The sequence below is a fragment of the Dreissena polymorpha genome, chromosome 11 (genome assembly GCF_020536995.1).
Source record: "Dreissena polymorpha isolate Duluth1 chromosome 11, UMN_Dpol_1.0, whole genome shotgun sequence".
Classification (NCBI taxonomy): Eukaryota; Metazoa; Mollusca; class Bivalvia; order Myida; family Dreissenidae; genus Dreissena; species Dreissena polymorpha.
The window spans coordinates 56191979-56212692 of NC_068365.1; the positions used below are offsets into that span (position 1 = coordinate 56191979).

Genomic DNA, 20714 nt, shown 5'->3' on the forward strand with positions numbered 1-20714 from the left:
TCTAAAGTAAAAAAGGCAAAATTTAAATTGTTTCCAATAAATACAATTATTGCAGCGAGTTAAAATAATAAGTTATGATTCAACAAGAAACGAAATTCAAAATCTGAAAAGCATCTTACTTGGTGACCTACATACGAGTTTACGCTCGGCTACATACGAGTCCACGCTACCTACATACGAGTCCACGCTACCTACATACGAGTCCACGCTCGGCTTAAAATCCGGTAACGTCATTATATGAAACACTATGCCCTTGAAATCGACATCTTCAACGTTCTTAAAAATCAAATCTAAACTATTTTGAACAAAAAAATAGATTTTTAAGATTTTTTTTCTATATGTTAATTCAAACTGCCCCTAACGAACACACGAACAACACTATATCTTTATAAGAAAATATTTCATGGAACATTGTCGGTCAGTCAAGCGGCAGTAAGTCAAGCGGCAGTCAGTCAAGCGACAGTTAATCAAGCGGTAGTCAGTCAAGCGGCAGTCAGTCATGCGGCAGTAAATCAAGCAGCGGTCAGTCAAGCGGCAGTCAGTCAAGCGGTAGTCAGTTAAGCGGCAGTCAGTCATGCGGCAGTAAATCAAGCAGCGGTCAGTCAAGCGGCAGTCAGTCAAGCGGCAGTCAGTCAAGCGAAAAGAGGTCAGTCGACAAGAAGTAAAACAACAAGGGCACATAGGTCAGCAGCAAGGTCATCACGGACGGCAAAAACTTTCAGGTTGAAGTGGCTGTAAAACAGGACACTGAAAATGGTTTGCGCGTACAGGTTAATGGTCATGCGGACACGCAGGGAAGCATTGAAGCGTCCGGAAATTTGAATTGAAAATCAGAAGGAGGAAAACCTTAAGGCATGTGTGTTTCATTTAATAAAAATAATTTGTGTTTTGTAAATTTGGTTTCAAGTTGTAAAATCTATTACATTATTTGAAACAGACTTTACTTGTTTACAAAAGGAGCAACATCTGTACCTCTGAAAGAAAAAAGAACGACAATAGAAATAGTATTTAAAATGTAAGAATCTCGAATATATCTTCTAAGTTAGACACTATTTAATCGACATGATCAAAACAAATATAATTATTTAATAGTTCTTTTATTTAACTAAAATTATTGTCAATAATCATATACAATACAATGTACACAATTTTTTTAAAGACAAAGTATTCTGTGCGCCAATGTTATTTCACAGAGACGGTGTAATCCCCAAAGAAGAGTTAGCAGCTGTGTATGGTGACATAGAGAAAACTTACGAGTTGTTCGAAACAAAGACACGTATTTAGATATACAATATTCATTTCAATCACAACTTGAAATTCGATGGCCGTAATGGAGTTCACAAGAAATGCAACACAAAAACACATTTTGTGGATATCCGATAATTTGTTACATAAAAATATCGTAGGTTGTTCCAAGCTCATATCTTGTGTTTCTCAAAAGCAAACGGACAGAAGAACTGGAATGAATTCGTGTACATGAGGGTAATAACTTTACAGATATGCTAATCATGACACACGATATATAACTGGTTGAATTGTATTAACATATATTAAGCGTTTACAACTTGTTAACCTTTCGATGCCTTTTTTTCTTTTTAGTTCTTTAACTTCTTTATTTGAACTAAACGGGCTCATTATTGTGCATTTTAGAAGATGCTTAGAATAATAAAGTCACCGCAACGTATCGAAATGAAGACAATATATACACGTGTTGCATGCGATCTTAGCGATTAACAAACGTACTGTTATTATAGCTTGAATGTGTAAATATTAAAATATATTAATACATGATCGCTCTTATGTAAGTTTTTTTAATCTATATTCATATATTTTGATACGCTTAGTGATATAAATATACACGAGAACTGTAATTTAACGCTTATAAATGTCTTTAACCAAAGAAAAACTATACACTGTTCAGATTTTGCTAAAACGCACATTGCAATGTTCTTGAGAAAGAATATCATTTCTTATTAGAATGTTCCTTTTATGATGATATTAGGAAATTTTATATAAATAAATATTACTGGAAAAGACCAAACATGATAAAATGTATTGAATTAATGCAATCGGATAATACAAGTACCAACAAAAACTAAGTTATGTATGTACATAAATCATATAGTCAAAGAAACCGGTATAAATATTATTAATATTTATTGTATATAATTCATTACACAATCTCGATCTTTTGTAGATTCGTCTTTGTTGTTTTTGGTGTTATCGTTATAGCATCAATTGTTAACTAGATTCTAAATGATGTAATCCAAAAACCCAAACGTTTTTGTCCTAGACTTTTTGATGTACATGTATTGATACGTTATTCAACAACTTATGAAATTCAATACTGATTACATGTCATGCCTTTATATATGCTACTATGTCTTGATCATGTATACTATGGACTGTATGTCTTAAGTATAATTTGAATAAACTTAATCATGTGTTGATTTTTCACGACGTATTAAAGAAAAGACAATGTTAAATGTTGTTTTGGATCGTTCTTACTGTTCAGCCCCTCGGCAATGGTACAATAATTATGGCGAATTGAGAGCAACGCAATACATTCGGTATGTCACTTGCTTCACATTGTTGCAAATACCGGCTACGTCGTTTGCGTTTTTTTAATCGATTGCTGTCGTATTCGACTTTTTGTGGAACAATCTTAAATTCATTACAAACCCGAAAACGCCAATATAGAGTGTATGAAGCGCGCTTGAAGGCGCGAATCAATACGGTATCTTAATATTCGAACCTTCTTGTAGCGATATCGGCAGCATTTTCCAGATCAAGCACGTTTCCCATATACACTTTGCTTTCTTTGTCAAAGATATTCGTATTGTATTAGAAATATTATATAACAGTTCGTTTAGGGACACAACTTATTTTTAAAAGCATTGCGCTTAAATATACTAGTACACAAGTATGCAATGCACATAAGAATCGGAAACGGTTTGTGAGGAAAAGGTGCTTGCGTCCTTTGCCTCCAAAGAATCTAAAGTACGAAATGTCCTAAACGCACCACTATTATAGAATGCATAACATGTCAATACAATTTAAGATATCAATATTCGCGATGTTCACGTAATTTATTTTGTCGTCCAATATACCTAAAACTTACTTTGAAATTCTCGATAATGAAATGAGCAGCATTCTATTCATAATGGTATTTTGTTTTATTTTATAAGAATAATTCAACATTTAATATGCCCTATCATCACTGGATCGTTCACGCGAGAAAATCAAACTAGTATGTAATTGTCCCCTACCGGTGAAACAGGAGGGGACTTATGGTTTGCGCTCTGTCAGTCAGTCTGTCAGTCACATTTTTTTCTGGATCCTGCAAAACTTTAAAAGTTCTTCATATTTGTTCATTAAACTTGAAACATGGATAGATGGCAATATGGAGATTATGCACGTCTTTTCATTTTGTTCCTACTTCAAGAATTCTGGTTGCTATGGCAACAAATATACTAAAATAAAAAGTAAAAAAATACTGACAATGGTGGAGTTTCACCGGTAGGGGACGATATTTCTTGGCAATCTCTTGTTTATTAATAAATTATGTAATGTCAATATTTATTTTTGATAACTTCGAATGTTGTCTAGACTGTTATTTTCTGATTATGTACCTAAATTTGTTCACACTTTAAATGTGGTATATTAAGATATGGTAATAAATTGCAGTAACTGCATTTATTGCTGTATGTTGTGACAGTCAGTCTTTATTTTATTGCGGTTCATTTTTATTGTGCAGGCAAGTGAGCACACAAATTATCTTAAATCAATACCCTCGCGGTAGCGTTAAGATCAGTGTATGCAGACACCTGCAAATAATTTGGAAACAAGAGATTTGTTTGTCAGAAACACAATGCCCCTATTGCGCCGCTTTGAAATACAATTTCAATACATCATTTGGCAGGTTTAGAACTTATATCCCTTTTAAAGCTTATTACTTCCCTTGGATTGTATTTTTTTACTTTTGACCTTGAAGGATGACCTTGACGTTTCACCACTCAAAATGTGCAGCTTCATGAGATACACATGCATGCCAATATCAAGTTGCTATCTTCAATACTGCAAAAGTTATGGCAAATGTTAAAGTTTTTGGACGGACACACAGACAGACAAACAGACTGACAGTTCAACTGCTATATGCCACCCTACCGGGGGCATAAAAAACACACACTAAATATTCCAATGTATAGGAAATGAATGCCATGTTCATTAAAAGACCTACGAACAAGCTGTAATAAAATTCTGCATTGTGTTCGTACGGTACAAAGCCATACAAAGGTGTCATGTATCCTGATAACGTCAGTATGATAAGCCCCGCCTACAATGTTGTATTGCTATCGCTGTATCCGTGTAGTATTTAAATAGCCACCAAACTGACTGGTGTTCTAGCGTTGTCTTAAACCCACAAACACACATAAGGTAAAACACAAGCAAGTCACGCACGCATATTTTATATTTTATTTTTAATTTACATGTTATAATCTTGTGGTAAAATATACATCACAAATTCTGAACATACAACCATTCAGTTATATGTAAGTGCTTCATCACAACTCATGTTCCCATGTAATCGAAACCAGACACAGGTGCTATGACTTAACCAAATGAGAATTCAAAACTTTAAGATATACCTATGAATACACAAATTCAAATTATACGGAATACGTAAATTATGATTTACTTAAACAATGAGAAAATAAAAGTGTAAGGAAGTACTCGAATGTCTCATAAATAGGGTAAAATAAACAAATAAAATGGTAAACAAATTTACAATATTACAGAGGAAATAACATATACAGCCAACAAATTTAACACAACTCATGAACTTTGTGTCATTCAGAATAAGGTTCTAAATAAATCCATGGCCATGCCTAGACCAAGAAATATTAAGATATACAATTATGTATAATGTATAAAAACAACGTTAAAGGCTACTTACTTCTACAGGAATCCAACACATGTTTGGCAACCTAGTGACATGCAAGGAGTTCAAATGGCAGGCAAATTCCACAAACCCTTGCAAAATTCTAAGGAGCATGCCTACCAAATTAATTATTCTATCTAACAGACTAACACAAGTATTTCATCTGTCTGACAAATATTAAATATGCAAACAAACAAAATACATAAAGAAGTATTAAGTGTAAGAAAGTAATCATAATAACTTAATTCTTATTTAAATGGTATATGTTGTTTTTAATAACTTATTTGAAATTTTATTTCAATGTCACACTTAAATATATACAAAATATTAAAATATGACACATTAAAGCACCAATAAAAGTGGGTTATTAAAGTATTTGAACGAGAAACAACAAAGCAATTAGGACTTGTTCTACGCCCATCAAATCACAAATAAATTATTAAGCAATACAGTGAAAACAACATTGAGAATGCCTTTATAAAATCGTTTGTGTGTGTAAGAGGGACCCTTATATAGAAAGCATGGGAACAACTGGGCAATTTTAACATCCCTTTATATGTGAACTCAAAATATCAATAATTATTACATTGATATAGAATTTTCCATTAATGCTAATATGGAAATATATTAAACTTGGTGTACATTGTATTGTGTTATGAAACTACAACTTATTATATTAATACATGATTCCATATAAACAATAGGTGGTTCTATATATAACTTTTAAGTTTAAATATTAACACTACACTGTATTTCTATAAATATATCATGCCAGTATCAACTGTATAAAACAAAAAAGATACAATGAGAAATAAAGAGCATAATATTTAAATATTGGTTTTAATATAAGTGGATCAATTTAAAATAATGTAAATTTCATTTCTAAGAAAATTGTTTCACATACTGACCACCAAAATCATACTGTGATAGTAGAACAGAGCAGGAACACAGTGTACAATCAGACTCTTCTTATTAGTTCAGTTAAACAACATGACCATTGGCAGTGATATTGTAATCTGATAAGCATCTATACTTTAAAAATAGCAATTATCCATATATCTCCATACAAAATAATGAAATCCTAAAACGTATGCTGCATAAACAATACAACATCAAGACACCTAAATACCACCAACTATCCCAACAATAGTATTCACAGTTGTATATCCATGCATTTCAGTAGAATATGCTGCACAAATCAACATATTATGGCATATTAAAATATAAGGCAACCGAATCAAGGGCTACAATTTTGACAACTAAAGATTATGCTTATGTATTTAAAAGATAATTTGAGTGAAGTTATTTTTACGTACATTCTTCTACTTGTATATAATACATTTAATTTCAAAACGGGAACTAAAAGTTTATTAACAAAGTAAAAAGAATGCTTGTCTTATTGAGTATTCACTGTCAAGTTTTTTTTAAGGATGAAGCAAAGTAAAAAGTAAAGAGTTATATACCTCTAAGTAATTGAAATTAATAAAAAGGGACAAAATTGTCACAAAACCAGGTTGTCAATTTGAAAAAAAAAAAAAAAAAAAAAAAAAAAAAAAAAAAAAAAAGAGTCTGATAAAGGGAGACAATTCAAAATTAGCATTGTTACTGACTGTTCCTAGTTACTCCTCTTGTGTAAAATTCAATCTATTTTAAGTTGTGGCGACCTTGATTTAAAAGTCTGATAAAGGGAGATAGTTCAAAACGTGCATTGTTACTGATTGTTCCTAGTTACCCCCCCTTGTGTCAAATTCAATTATTTTCTCAAAGTGTGACCTTGACCTTGGAGATATCAACGTAATTCTTTGGCATGACACACCGTCCAATGATTGTGAACAAATGTACCGAGTAATTTTAAAATCTCACAATGAATAACATAGTTATGCCCCGGACAAGATCATTTATGGCCATTTTTGACCTTTGAACTCAAAGTGTGACCTTGATGTTGCAGATATTGACATAATTCTTTCGCATGACACACCGTCCAATGAAGGTGAACAAATGTGCCAAATGATTTTAAAATCTCACAATGAACAACATAGTTATGGCCCGGACAAGCTGGTTCTGCCCGCCCGCTGACATTCACCAATCTAATAACCAGTTATTTCCTTCTGGAAACCTGGTTAAAAAGAAGTATAATATGTAAGTCTGTACAACATGAAATAAGAATTTGTTTAATTTACTGAAACAATATATGGTAAGGAAAGAACAACTTTATATCTGAAGTAACTGTTCAAAATCGCTAATAATGATATGCACAATATGACATCATCAAGACATCAGCGAAAATTATAACCATTTTACTTAATAACATCAGATTTAAAATGTAATTGGCCATGTCACTTAATCTTTCAGTTCACTCTCGACACATACGCATGAACTGATGACATCACAGTAGGATTTTTCACATTAAAGCATGTCCTCCCTGCACATGTTTCAAACAGATACACACATATTGATGACATCACAGATGATGTCAGAAGTTGTTGTCCTCCTCCACTATGGCATCACCATTCTCATCAGTCATGACTGTTACTAGGGAGCCAACTGCTTTACCGACCTGACCAGCCCGGTTAAACAGCTCACCCACACTGCCTGTGCCTGAAACTATGTAAAACATCATTTATTTCACAACTTCTGACCCAAAATTATGATCTTGGCCTATCAAATAAACATACTAAGGTCAATGTTCTGACACAAATTTGGAATGTTCCTCTAAGGTTGCTCATTTGCTTGACCATCATACTCAATTTGGTGTTCATAGAAGCTTTTTGAGTTTTGAGTAAGACTCAACCCTGAGTTTTTAGAGGAATATGTGCATACTCTTATAGCTGAGATTTTTAATTGTTTTTAAGCTGACCAACATTCTCGATTCTCAGCTGAGTGAATACTCAAACCTTATCTTCTGAGAGAACAAGCATGAAAATGTGTTCTTGATATTGGACCTGTTCACTACTGTATATAACATATTGTGTAACAAATGTCTCTGCACCTTACAAAGAAAAGACACATTAATCCTTTACCACTAAGATACACATTTTGACACATGTGAAGTCCCTTAGAAAGTTAAATTTAATTAAAGACCTTTCATACTAGATTCCAGTTGGAAAAGCTTCATTTCCAACCCTTAGATACTGATAAGCAGCAAACAGCGTATAACCTGAACAGACTGCGAGTAACTTGCAGGCTGTTCTGGCTTTTTGCTGTTTGCATATAGCCATTTTCAATTTGCTTCTCAGTGGGAACGGGTTAACAAATCCAAGCGCTATGTATTCCTACCTCTGGCTCTGTCTGGGTTGTATGGTGGTAAGTTATTATCTGCACCCAGAGCAGCCAGCTGGCTGTTGTCCTCCATGCCTGTGAACAGAACTGGCTGGTAATACTTGTTCTGGGAAAACAGGGCTTAAAACATGTCCGTAAAGTGTTGTCTCAGTTTATCTCAGGCTAATAAGGGACGAAACTTTCAGTTTTTAGTATTATTTTTTTTATTACATGTAGTCGTTTCTTAGTGAAAAATCAAATTAATAAAAAAGTGCCGTCCCTTACTAGCCTGTGCACACTGCACAGGCTAATCCGGGATGACACTTTACACACATTAAGCCCAGTTTTCCCAGAACAAGACCCATTTAAGGGCATGTATTCAACAAACCCTAAAATCAAATTAAAGAGATTAGACAAAAGGAATAATAAAAGGAGTAACTATATACAATCTCTAACTATGAATCATGTTTACACCTCTCCAACTTTGCACTTAAGTATTAGAAGTGAGCATTTATCATAGTTGGTATTTAGCCTTGGTATTATTCACAAATTTACTAAGTTTTCAGCATTTATAATAAGTGTATAGCTTTAGAATTAAGCTTTAATCTCATGAAGTATTGATCTATGCCATAAACATTATTCTTGAATAATAATTTGCATGATATTGAACATTAATCTAACAAAGTATTTAGTTTTGTTAAAAACAATATATGTTGCTTAGTATTTTGCATTGGTAACAGCTTTCATCTTATTTTCTATGTCTGAGTTCAATTCAGAAAATAGCTCACTTTCCATACAAACATCATTGATGACACCAAAGTTTTAACTAGGTTATGTTAAAGCCAGATTATACGATTTTGTCAAATATTTCTGAAATTATATAAAATGTGTAAAAAAAACTTATTATATATTTCAATATAAATTATAATAAAAGTTAAGAAGAACATATGTCGAAAAATGTGCAATAAGCCAGATATTTAAATCTGAAATCGAAAATGTCTGTACAGTCGAATTCGCCAACATGTATATCATGCATGTACACTGTGAATCTAAATGTAGTTTAACGGTTATTTTAAATTCCTGCAACAATATACATTCATACGACACACGAACACTAACTCTGATCCTAATAAAAAGACAAATGACTCGGTTATTGTAGGAAAATATGTACTAAATATATTCGTCACAATCGACTCAATGTATCGTTATTCTTGCCTATTTTGTGTTATTGTAACATATTTTATAAATATATTACAATTTAACACATATAAAAAATCGTATAATCTCACTTTAATGCAAGCAACTATGAACTTTGTGTTTCTTAATAAAAATGAACCATAATTACGATCTTTTGGAAAAGTGGAATTAATTGCAAGTGAGTCAATTGTCGTCCAAGATTAGCATGTGCAGTTTGCAAATGTTCATCTTGGAAGGACACTTTCCGCTGTTATGGAATTGTTTGTTTAAATGAACACACTTCTAACCAAAAACCAAGTTCAAGCAGAAAGTTTTCCCAGAACAAGGCTCTTATATACTTACTTGCTGAATGATGGCCGTTCATGTGCGATCCAGATTCCATGTGAGCTGAGAAGTATTTCCCCGATGGTTCCCGTGGTAACGAACTGTGGGAGGAACTAGGAGTGGTGAGCAGTGAACCGTGAATGGACGATGATAAGGACATGCTCTTGTCACCAGACTGGAACGTAACATGAATATGCAAATAAAGTTTTAAAACGAACATAATACCTAAACCTGCTCAAATTTATTAAAGGGGGCATTACTCTTTAATTACATTATATCCAGCTGCTCAAAAATCTGAAAACAAAAACTATTTCCCTGGCTCGAAATTTTCTTAAGCTCAATTTCCCTGATAGTTGTGTCATTTTGATTATTTTATCGGATTTTATGAAGTTAAAATTGTAGCCAAATAAAATTGTCTTAGCCAAATGAAACTTTTGTAGCCATTGGCCTATTTGGCGAATGGCAGTGTTACAGCCCTGTGACAGATCTTCCCTACCTGTTCTAGTAGTGTCCTCAGCCTCTGTAACTGGGCTTCAAGCTGCCTATTGTGATCCTCAAGGATCCTCATTCGGGCCTCCAGGCGACCCTTGTGTTGCCGTAGCAACTTGGCCTCGGCAAGCATCTCCTCGTCATGATTGGTGAACAACTCTGGGTCAGGGTCCTTCACTTGCAGTTGGTTCTCGTTGTTGTTGTGCTCCTGCTGCGTTCTCAGGCGGTCGTACTCTGCTTGAAGGGTCCTGAAACATTATAATTGCATTTGAGCTGTGCGCTGGGTAACAAGGGACTCAATGCATGTGCATGAGGTGTTTCCCTAATTAGCCTGTGCAGTTCACACACTTATCAGGGAGGACATTTACCACCTTAAGAGGATTTTAATAAAGAAAAGACTTCCTCAAAAACAGAAAGTGTTATCCCAGATAAGCCTTGCAGGCTGCACAGATTAACTTGGGAAAACACTTTACGCACATGCTTAAAGCTGCATTTTCTCTTAGCACAGCTCATTTATTTAAATGAATAAACATTCATAAATACAGAAGTTATCAGTTTTGTTGTGCCCTTGCTGCATTCTCAGGCATCAATTTAATTGACCAAGAAACATTATGTGATCAAAATGCTCAGTATTAGGGAAATTTTTAACACATACATATTTAGTGAAACAAAGAATACAGACCAGAACAATTGTCCAGTTTGAAAATGATTCCAGTTTAGAGAGTTTTCAGTTTACATGTCAAGTCAATATCTTTTCTAGCATCAAATGCTTACAAGTTAATTACATACAAGGGTTCCTAAAGCATTTGTGGCAAGTGTAACTAAGGGCCATCCTGTGCATTGGAGCAGTCTGGTCAGGAGCCACGCTGCACGCTTACGAGACGACAAAATCTTGCAGGACTATATGGTGGCCTGGGCAAATTCTGACAAAACTGCTCCAATGCGCAGGAAAGTCACAGGCATAAGACCTATTTTCTCATGATGCCGCTCATAACATATCCATGATGCCCCCCTGCACTGACCTGTTTTCCTCCTCCAAGTCATGAATCATGGCCTCCAGCTCTGTCTTCTGGTGAACGTCTACCGCCATCATGATCTGCATAGGGCTCTTTAACTGGAAATAAGTTGCTTGTGTCGTAGCTTTTACTTATCCAATGTGTTTACCAATAACCGTTATATATTGTGTATCATATAAAGAAGAAGAATAAACAGTATTACCATCAGCAGAGAGCTCTTTAAGCAGAATACTGTTGATATTGATGTTATATGTTGTGTATCTTAAAGGGAACACCAATATAACCTGGAATTGAATAGGGCCCTTTAACTTGAATACAGTGCAGTTATTTCTAATGCTCTATGCCATCTATCATATAAAGAAGACCAATATAATGATGATCAACATAGGTTCTTATACCTGGAATACAGTGAAGTTAATTTTGATGTTCTATGTTGTGTATCATATAGGAAAGACCAATATAATCATGCCCTGCACTGGTCTCTTTTACTGAATGTGAGTACATTAAACAATACTGTTACATTTTCCCATAAAAGTGTCAAGAAATAATTGTCTACATATGTCCCATCTATGGCAATGGTATGACTTACCATTTGTATAGTTAGGATGAAACAAGCTGTTATTGTATTCTCACAACTCTTACCTAACTATAATGATAACATGCTTTAAACTGACATATACAACCCTTTACCACTGAAGATAATATGTATTTTTACACATTTGTAGTCCTTTAGAAAGTTATGTTTAATTTAAGACTTTTCTTACTACATTCAAGTTTTCAAGGCTTCATATACAAACCTTAGATACTGATGAGCAGCAAACAGCATAAAACCTGAACAGACTGCGAGTTACTCGCAGGCTGTTCTGGTTTTATGCTGTTTGCACTAAGACATTTTCACTTTGCTTCTAAGTGGTAAAGGGTTAATTAAACATGTCATCATGTAGCCTGGCAGACATGTAGCAATTCTTCACTTACGGCGTGTGATGATTTGTCCCCATTCAGACTCTGGCAGTACTGTGCTATCAGGTTATGCTCCTCATTTCTGGAAAGTAAACCAAACATATGCAGTACCTGTTGATGCTCCAGTGCTGTTTTCAAGTTAAATTGATTTTCAATATTGATGAACAACTTTGTGAACACAAGGCCAGGCACAAAAGTAACATCCTCAACCTTTAATATATTTTTTAATAAAAAACCAGCTAACCATAAATAATTTATGATTTTGCAATTCAACCAAGAAAATGGCGAGATAAATATTTGTTTTGCTGAACTGCATAATTAAATTGTCTTGCTCTGGGAAAACAGGGCTTAATGCATGTGCGTAAAGTGTTGTCCCAGATAAACCTATGCAGACTGCACAGGCTAATCTAGGACGACACTTTACGCACATGCATTAAGCCCTGTTTTCCCAGAGCAAGGCTCAAGTATTGTCTTACTCCTCTGGAATGGTTGCCTGCTGCTGGCGTTGCTCCACCTCGGCCAGACGGTTGGCATACTGCTCCAGACGGGAATGCATGTCCTGGGATATGCTGTGCTGGGGCGACGGGGCGGGGCTGAAAATACACCAACATGCGTGCTTACATATCAGCCATTGTAAGCCATAAGTGCCTATCAGCATTTTGGGGAAATAAGGCTGATCAGTGCGAATTGCTAACAGGGGACAGTATGCAAGATTGAGTATATTTCAAAACTGGAAATCATGAAATAAACTACTTTTATAAATTCAGATTATGTACAATTCTATAGTATAAGACAAAACCAATCCATAACTGCAAATGAAGTTATTTGCAGTTATCCATCAAACTTGTTTTTTCAGGAAGTGAGTATAATTTGGAAAAACACTCAATTTCTAATTAACCTCCTAAGATGCATATTCCTTCCCACACAAGCCACTGTTTGGCAATAAACTAAAATTTGGATTTCCTAAATATTTTTTGCTGAAGGAAAATTTCCAACTGAATAGATAATATAGTTTTTATGAATTTCACTACAGGGAAATAAACATGCCATCAATACAATCTGTACAAATTAAGCCATTTTACTTAACACAATATTAGTAGTTCTTAAAACAACATAAAGATTACCATAGTGCTTTCAAAAAACCATGAAAACATCCCATTTCTATGACACAAAAAGACACTTCTAAGCAATTGTTAAAGATATCCATGCAATCCTTGCCAGCAAAAGATGATTCACTTGGACTTGTTCACAAGAATAAAACATAAACAGACTGAGGAGATATTTTACCAAAAGAGAACTCAAAACCAACAGAAAATTGCAGCCATATATGAATATTCCAACAAAAAATGCTTATCTTTCGACCACTAGGAGCAAACATTTTAATGCTGATCAATAATGTGCATTTCCTTCAGAGCATAACACAATGCTCCATTTTGACTATGTAATGGCTGATGAATATTATATGAGCAATCAAGATAATAACATTAATGAGAATTGATCTATATATATTATAGCTCAGTTAAATTCTTGAATAGATATATGTAAATTAGATCTTGCATATCATTGTTTGACCTAGACCAAAATTTATTCAAATTCCAAGTTATTCCAAGATCTGTGTTCTATTTGAATCAGAGTTCAAATGTGATTTAAGTGTTTCATTTCCAACCAAAGTTTTTACTCGCAGGCTGTTCTGGTTTTATGCTGTTTGCACATAGCCATCTTCACATTGCCTCTGTGTGGGAAAGGGTTAATCAGCTAATGTGCAAACTGATCAGGACATACAAGTTTTGGACAACTCGACTATACAGTATCTTGAAAATGTTTCAACAAACTGGTCTGGATCTATGCTTGCCACATAGGGCAAAATACCAATTTTTGGATGACACTCAAATGGCAAATACACTTTTGCACATGCAGGCAATACATCTACTGCCTTATAACCAACAGAATCAATACCTCCCCTGCAATGGAACCTGAAAAACTCATTTCAAAGATCTTTTCCAACATGAGAAAACCAGCTGACACTTAACAACCCATGCAATAATTTAATACCCTTTAACTGTCACATTATTTCTTTTCCAGGGATGAACATTTTATAAATTACTGCTTTGCATGAAAACTCACAAGTGATGATATAGATTTTTGCAAATTCCAATGTCTAGAACGCTAGAATCGTTCCAGTCCTTTTAAGTTTGTGAACTGAATTTTCCCATCTTTTTTTCAGTATTGGTTAATCTTAAATGAATACATTAATGCTCTCCACATCCATGTTGTTGTGACTATTTTTGCAATAATATCAAAACAAGAGGGCATGAAAGGCCCTAAGTCGCTCACCTGAGATAACAAGATATTGTTGGGACAAATCTTCTGACCAAGTTGCATGAAGATTGGAAAATAAATGTGGCCTCTAGAGTGTTAACAAGATTTTACTATAGCCATATAAGGAAAAATGCCCCGCCCCCTTGCGGCCATGTTTTTCAACCAACTGGCATCATTTTCGAACTAGTCCAAGATATTATTGGGATGAATCTTCTGACCAAGTTTCATGAAGATTGGACAATAAACGTGGCCTCTAGAGTGTTTACAAGATTTTACTAAAGCCATATAAGGAATAATGCCCGACCCATGGCAGCCATGTTTTCTAGCAAAGGTTACCATTTTTTAAATCATTCAAGATATCATTGAGACAAATCTTCTGAGCAAATTTCACGAAGATTGGAAAATAAATGTGGCCTCTAGAGTGTTAACAAGATTTTACTATAGCCATATAAGGAAAAATGCCCCGCCCCCTGGCAGCCATGTTTTTCAACCAACAGTCATCATTTTCAAACTCGTCCCAGATATCATTGAGACAAATCTTCTGAGCAAATTTCATGAAGATTGGAAAATAAATGTGGCCTCTAGAGTGTTAACAAGGTTTTACTATAGCCATATAAGGAAAAATGCCCCGCACCCTGGCAGCCATGTTTTTCAACCAACCGTCATCATTTTCAAACTAGTCCAAGATATTATTGGGATGAATCTTCTGACCAAGTTTCATGAAGATCGGACAATAAATGTGGCCTCTAGAGAGTTAACAAGATTTTACTATAGCCATATATAGCCCTATAAGGAAAAAAGCCCCGCCCCTTGGCAGCCATGTTTTTCAAGCAAACGTTACCATTTTCGAACTCATCCAAGATATCATTGAGACCAATCTTCTGACCAAATTTCATAAAGATTGGACAATAAATGTGGCCTCTAGAGAGTTAACAAGGCAAATGTTGACGCCGCAAAACGCACGACGGACGACGGACAAAAGGCGATCACAAAAGCTTACCATGAGCACATTGTGCTCAGGTGAGCTAAAAAGGAAGAAATATAAAACACTTATGTTTGGAAACAATAACATTTTTCAAGAATCAGTTTGTTTGATTTTTTACGTTATATTTTAGTGCTTTATTAAAGTAGCTTTAAGATATCAAAGTACTGTTGTATAATACTTGTACAGGAATCCCAACACAAAATGTCCTACTGTTTGTTTGTTTTTTGGAATCGTTTCACATTTTCACAAGTATTAGGGTTGTGTGGTTTGGATTAAACTTAGATAAAAAAAGTTGACCATCTTTTGCTATTGCTTGATGGGCCTCAATTGCAGTGGTTCTCAACTTTCAAGTCTCATCTGTTGATTTTTTGAGTGTTGAAACAATTAAGTTGCCCAAGAACAATGGAAACAAGAGGCCCATGAGGGCCTGAATCGCTCTACTGGCTGGAATCAATAGGGCTCAAGCCCTTGATAGTATAAACAATCTGAGTAAGTTTTATATAAACAGACCCAAAATGGGAAATTTATCGCATAAACAAGAAGAAACGAAAAATTTAAACTTCAAATGGCTCCTTTTCAACAATAAGTTGGACAAATTTTCTTCACTCTCAATGGGGTTCTGGCCCTTGATGATATAAAACATCCGTTGAAGTTTCAAAAGGATAGAACTTTATATGTAAACAGACAAGAAATGTGTTTGTCGGAAACACTATGTCCCCTTCTGCGTTGCTTTGATATTTTTTTTGACCTTTGACCTTGAAGGATGACCTTGACCTTTCACCCCTCAAAATGTGCAGCACCATGAGATACACATGCATGCCAAATATGAAGTTGCTATATTCAATATTGCAAAAGTTATGGCAAAATGTTACAGATTTTCATTGTTTTCTCAAATTCAAGGGGAGATCATTCTGGACTTATAACTCCGATATTACTCATTTTCAATAGGGTTTGACTCATCATTCAGATAAAGACACTGTGCAAGTTGGAAAATGATTGGATGCAAACTGTGGACTTTATTGCGTAAACAAGCCTTATTTCACAATTTTCTCAAATTCAAGTGGAGATAATTCTGGACTTTTTACTCTGATGTAACCCATTTTCAATAGGGTTCCAGTCCTCATTAATATAAAGGCGCTGAACAAGTTTGAAAAGAATCGGATGAAAACTGTGGACTTTATCAAGTAAACAAGAAAAAGTCTAACGCACGCACGGACAGACGACGGAAACCACGCCATGACATAAGCTCTTCAGGCCTTCCGCCAGTAGAGCTAAAAATGAGACAAAGCCCTACCCGAAAAATAAATATGCTTTTAAACATTTAAATAATATCATAGCTTTGTACCCAAATATTTTTTCAATAGTGCCATGCATATTTTCCCATACAAATAAATTTTTCCAAATAAAAATCAAGAGTACCCACCTGTTAATAAGGAACTCCAGTCCCATGTTTTTATGTTAAATTATGTCCCAGCACTGGTCACAACAGTGCATTGAAGGGAAGTATCGCAATACAGCAAGTATCACTGGTCACAACAGTGCATTGAAGGGAAGTATCGCAATACAGCAAGTATCACTGGTCACAACAGTGCATTGAAGGGAAGTATCGCAATACAGCAAGTATCACTGGTCACAACAGTGCATTGAAGGGAAGTATCGCAATACAGCAAGTATCACTGGTCACAACAGTGCATTGAAGGGAAGTATCGCAATACAGCAAGTATCACTGGTCACAACAGTGCATTGAAGGGGAGGTGTCGCAATACAGCAAGTATCACTGGTCACAACAGTGCATTGAAGAGAAGTATCGCAATACAGCAAGTATCACTGGTCACAACAGTGCATTGAAGCGAAGTGTCGCAATACAGCAAGTATCACTGGTCACAACAGTGCATTGAAGGGAAGTATCGCAATACAGCAAGTATCACTGGTCACAACAGTGCATTGAAGGGAAGTATCGCAATACAGCAAGTATCACTGGTCACAACAGTGCATTGAAGGGAAGTATCGCAATACAGCAAGTATCACTGGTCACAACAGTGCATTGAAGGGAAGTATCGCAATACAGCAAGTATCACTGGTCACAACAGTGCATTGAAGGGGAGGTGTCGCAATACAGCAAGTATCACTGGTCACAACAGTGCATTGAAGCGAAGTGTCGCAATACAGCAAGTATCACTGGTCACAGCAGTACATTGAAGGGAAGTATCGCAATACAGCAAGTATCACTGGTCACAACAGTACATTGAAGGGAAGTATCGCAATACAGCAAGTATCACTGGTCACAACAGTACATTGAAGGGAAGTATCGCAATACAGCAAGTATCACTGGTCACAACAGTGCATTGAAGGGAAGTATCGCAATACAGCAAGTATCACTGGTCACAACAGTGCATTGAAGGGAAGTATTGCAATACAGCAAGTATCTTCACACTAATGAGCAATTACAGATTGTGATCCTCAATTAAGATCTATAGTCAAAGGTAGAACAGGTAGTGTCAATGCTACAATAGTTAAAACTTTATGTTATTTTGGCAAAACTGAGTTAGGTTTTCCACTGTTTAACCTCTAACTTCAGTAGAACATGGACAACATATTCCTGTACTAGATATCTTCCAGTTAATTTACTGCATGCAAAAAGTGTACACTAGAAGACAAATATAATCCCACTGTCAAATTTACTGATCCCATAGGGATTTATAATCAAGCCTGCTTTGGTGTATTTCCCACAAACACAGTTCACTGCATACAAATGTTTTCAAATGATATCTCCATTCACCAATGAGGTCCAGGATTTCCTAAAGGCTAAGCTGTTGTCAGGCAGATCTTGTTGAATGTTCAATCACCATAGCAACAATGTTCAATCACCATAGCAACAACAGTGCACTGGATGAAGAAAACATTTCAGTATGAACCCCTATCATCAATTTGTACTGCTATGCAATGGCTACTGCTTGTTTAAGTATTTCTTTATAATTATAACATAATGTTCATATGGCAGTACCAACAACCACTGGATAAATGCTCCAGTATCTAGATTCTCTCATTATATGGCTCTGATATAACATTGCAATCCTGCGTGGGAGTATTTATTTATAGACACAAATGTTTCTTAAATGTCCTGGCAACAGCTCTTCAAAGAATTTATTAATATCCCCAAGTGACTTTGAGCATTGGAGAATGCATATTTAATCAAGTCCTTTAAACTCACACATATATACAGTATCCTTCAGTCACTATAAAATACCATGCAACACTAACGGACTTCTCTTCTCTCGACTTTAACATACACTATGAGCTATATGATTGCCAGTCTAGCAAACCTATTCTCTGATACATGTTACATTCACATTTAATTTATAATTCAATAGACACATCTCCCAGTTGCCAATCATTCAGACACCTTGCAGTTATGCATTAGCCTATTGGAAAAGCATTAAAATTCCATCATGATTAATTGACAAGGATGTCTTGATTGGAACAAATATTGAATTTACTTCAGACAAATGAACATGTTGGAACTAATCAATATTCCTCTGATATATTGTTATAATAATTTCATGATTAAATATCAAGCTATTGAAAAAATTAACAACAGGCACTAAGTTCTCACATTAAAAAAAAGTTTAAACACTTGTCTAACAAATAATATATAAAAGCATATGGAAACAGAATCCAAATTGTTTAGTCTTTAGAGCACAATACAATTCCAAACACATTCCTCACCAACAATCATTGCTTTCTTTTCTTAGAACTGTCAGACAAGGAAGATCAAGTATGTTCAATTCTCCCCATTTATTCCCACTGGGAGTACTTACTCCAATCATGTGATTAAATAACCAATACTGGAGGGCCTGGGGCCTTCTGATCGGCAGTCTAGAAAACCTGGACTGGAATCATGGACTGGCCTGGACTTGTGGATTGGACTCATGGACTGGACTCATGGACTGGACTGCATCGCATCTTTGTAAACAATGTTGCCTTATTGAAAATTATAAACAAAGTAATTATATTCCCCTACTGGTCTATGATCAGAGGGATTTAAGGTTTACCCTCTGTGTGTGGGTGGATGTTCGTATGCGTTTTTCTGTGTGTCCGTTGAGTTTTGGTTTATGTTTTTATACTGGACTTCAGTATTGTATCTTGATATTCATTAAATACATTTAAATGAATCAATATCTAAACAAATTGTTAACTGTTATGTTTAAATACAGTTATTTACTATAAGTTTTAGCCAGGTTTTTATCAGGAAGTGAAAATTAGGGAAACAAGGATGTTTTTTTCGATCTCCTGTAAAATTCTAAAAAACTGAGTAACAATAGTTTTGCGCCAAACCCTGGAGATAAACATTAATTTATGATAATGTATAAGATAAAAAATCTGAATAAGACATTACTTGATCAGTTTAACAGAATGCTCTGAATAATGGTTTTATATATACGAATGAAATGTTGTAGCACTTGTACTTAAGTTGTTTTACAGCATTGTAAACAATCTATACAGAAATTTATCATTATAGTATTTTCTTCCTGAAAATGAAAAAATGTTATGTAAATGAAGATTTTATGCTTCATGTTTATGTTGCCCAAATATACTTGATGAAGTCAATTGTGCTATAGTTTTCGAAGAAAAAATTCGAGTTATTGTCATAAGTTAATAGTCTATGTGTGCATCTGCGACTGTCAAGTTTTCCGTGTGAATCATTTTCCCTTATTCCCCAGTCTCACTATCATAGCTCCGCAGACTCAAACCGGCCCTCAAGTGGTAATGCCCAGGTGAATGCAGGCAAAGTCCTGGTTAAGCTATAGTATATCGGCAAATCAATGCTCGATCAGCCAGTCCATGAGTCCAGTCCACGAGTCCAGTCCAGTCAATGTCCAGTCCAGGTTTTCTAGACTGCCCTTCTGATCCTTCAATAAGCCCATGAAGCCAATAAATTATCACAACTTCTGCCACTATCAGCATTTGGGTTTGTTTCACTGCATTAAACCTATTAACGGTACAATCAAACTTCAATATGAGTCACGTTCTGGACAAACCAGGCTCATTGCAAGTGGATAAAGTGTCCTCCCAGATTAGCTTATGAGGTCGGCACGGTATAATCTCGGACAACACTTTCCGCTTTTATGGAATTATAAAGGAAGTCTCTTCTAATTGAAAATCAAGTCTTAAGGCTGAAAGTGTCATTCCTGATTAGCCTGTGGGGACTGCACAGGCTCATCTG

General features: G+C 35.2%; 1 protein-coding gene across 1 annotated transcript in view; it reads right to left on the bottom strand.

Moving 5' to 3' along the window:
* Positions 1–4462: 4462 nt before the first annotated feature.
* The window catches only part of LOC127850936 (dystrophin-like), a 245613-nt gene continuing 229361 nt past the window's right edge, over positions 4463–20714 (bottom strand). Inside the window, exons 63-69 of the mRNA XM_052384337.1 lie at positions 12663–12779; positions 12202–12268; positions 11233–11324; positions 10218–10458; positions 9740–9896; positions 8219–8296; positions 4463–7546 (exon numbers count right to left, since the gene is read on the bottom strand). Of these exons, the coding sequence (XP_052240297.1) occupies positions 7416–7546; positions 8219–8296; positions 9740–9896; positions 10218–10458; positions 11233–11324; positions 12202–12268; positions 12663–12779 (883 nt within the window). The 3' untranslated portion in view covers positions 4463–7415. The remainder of the gene's footprint in view (positions 7547–8218; positions 8297–9739; positions 9897–10217; positions 10459–11232; positions 11325–12201; positions 12269–12662; positions 12780–20714) is intronic.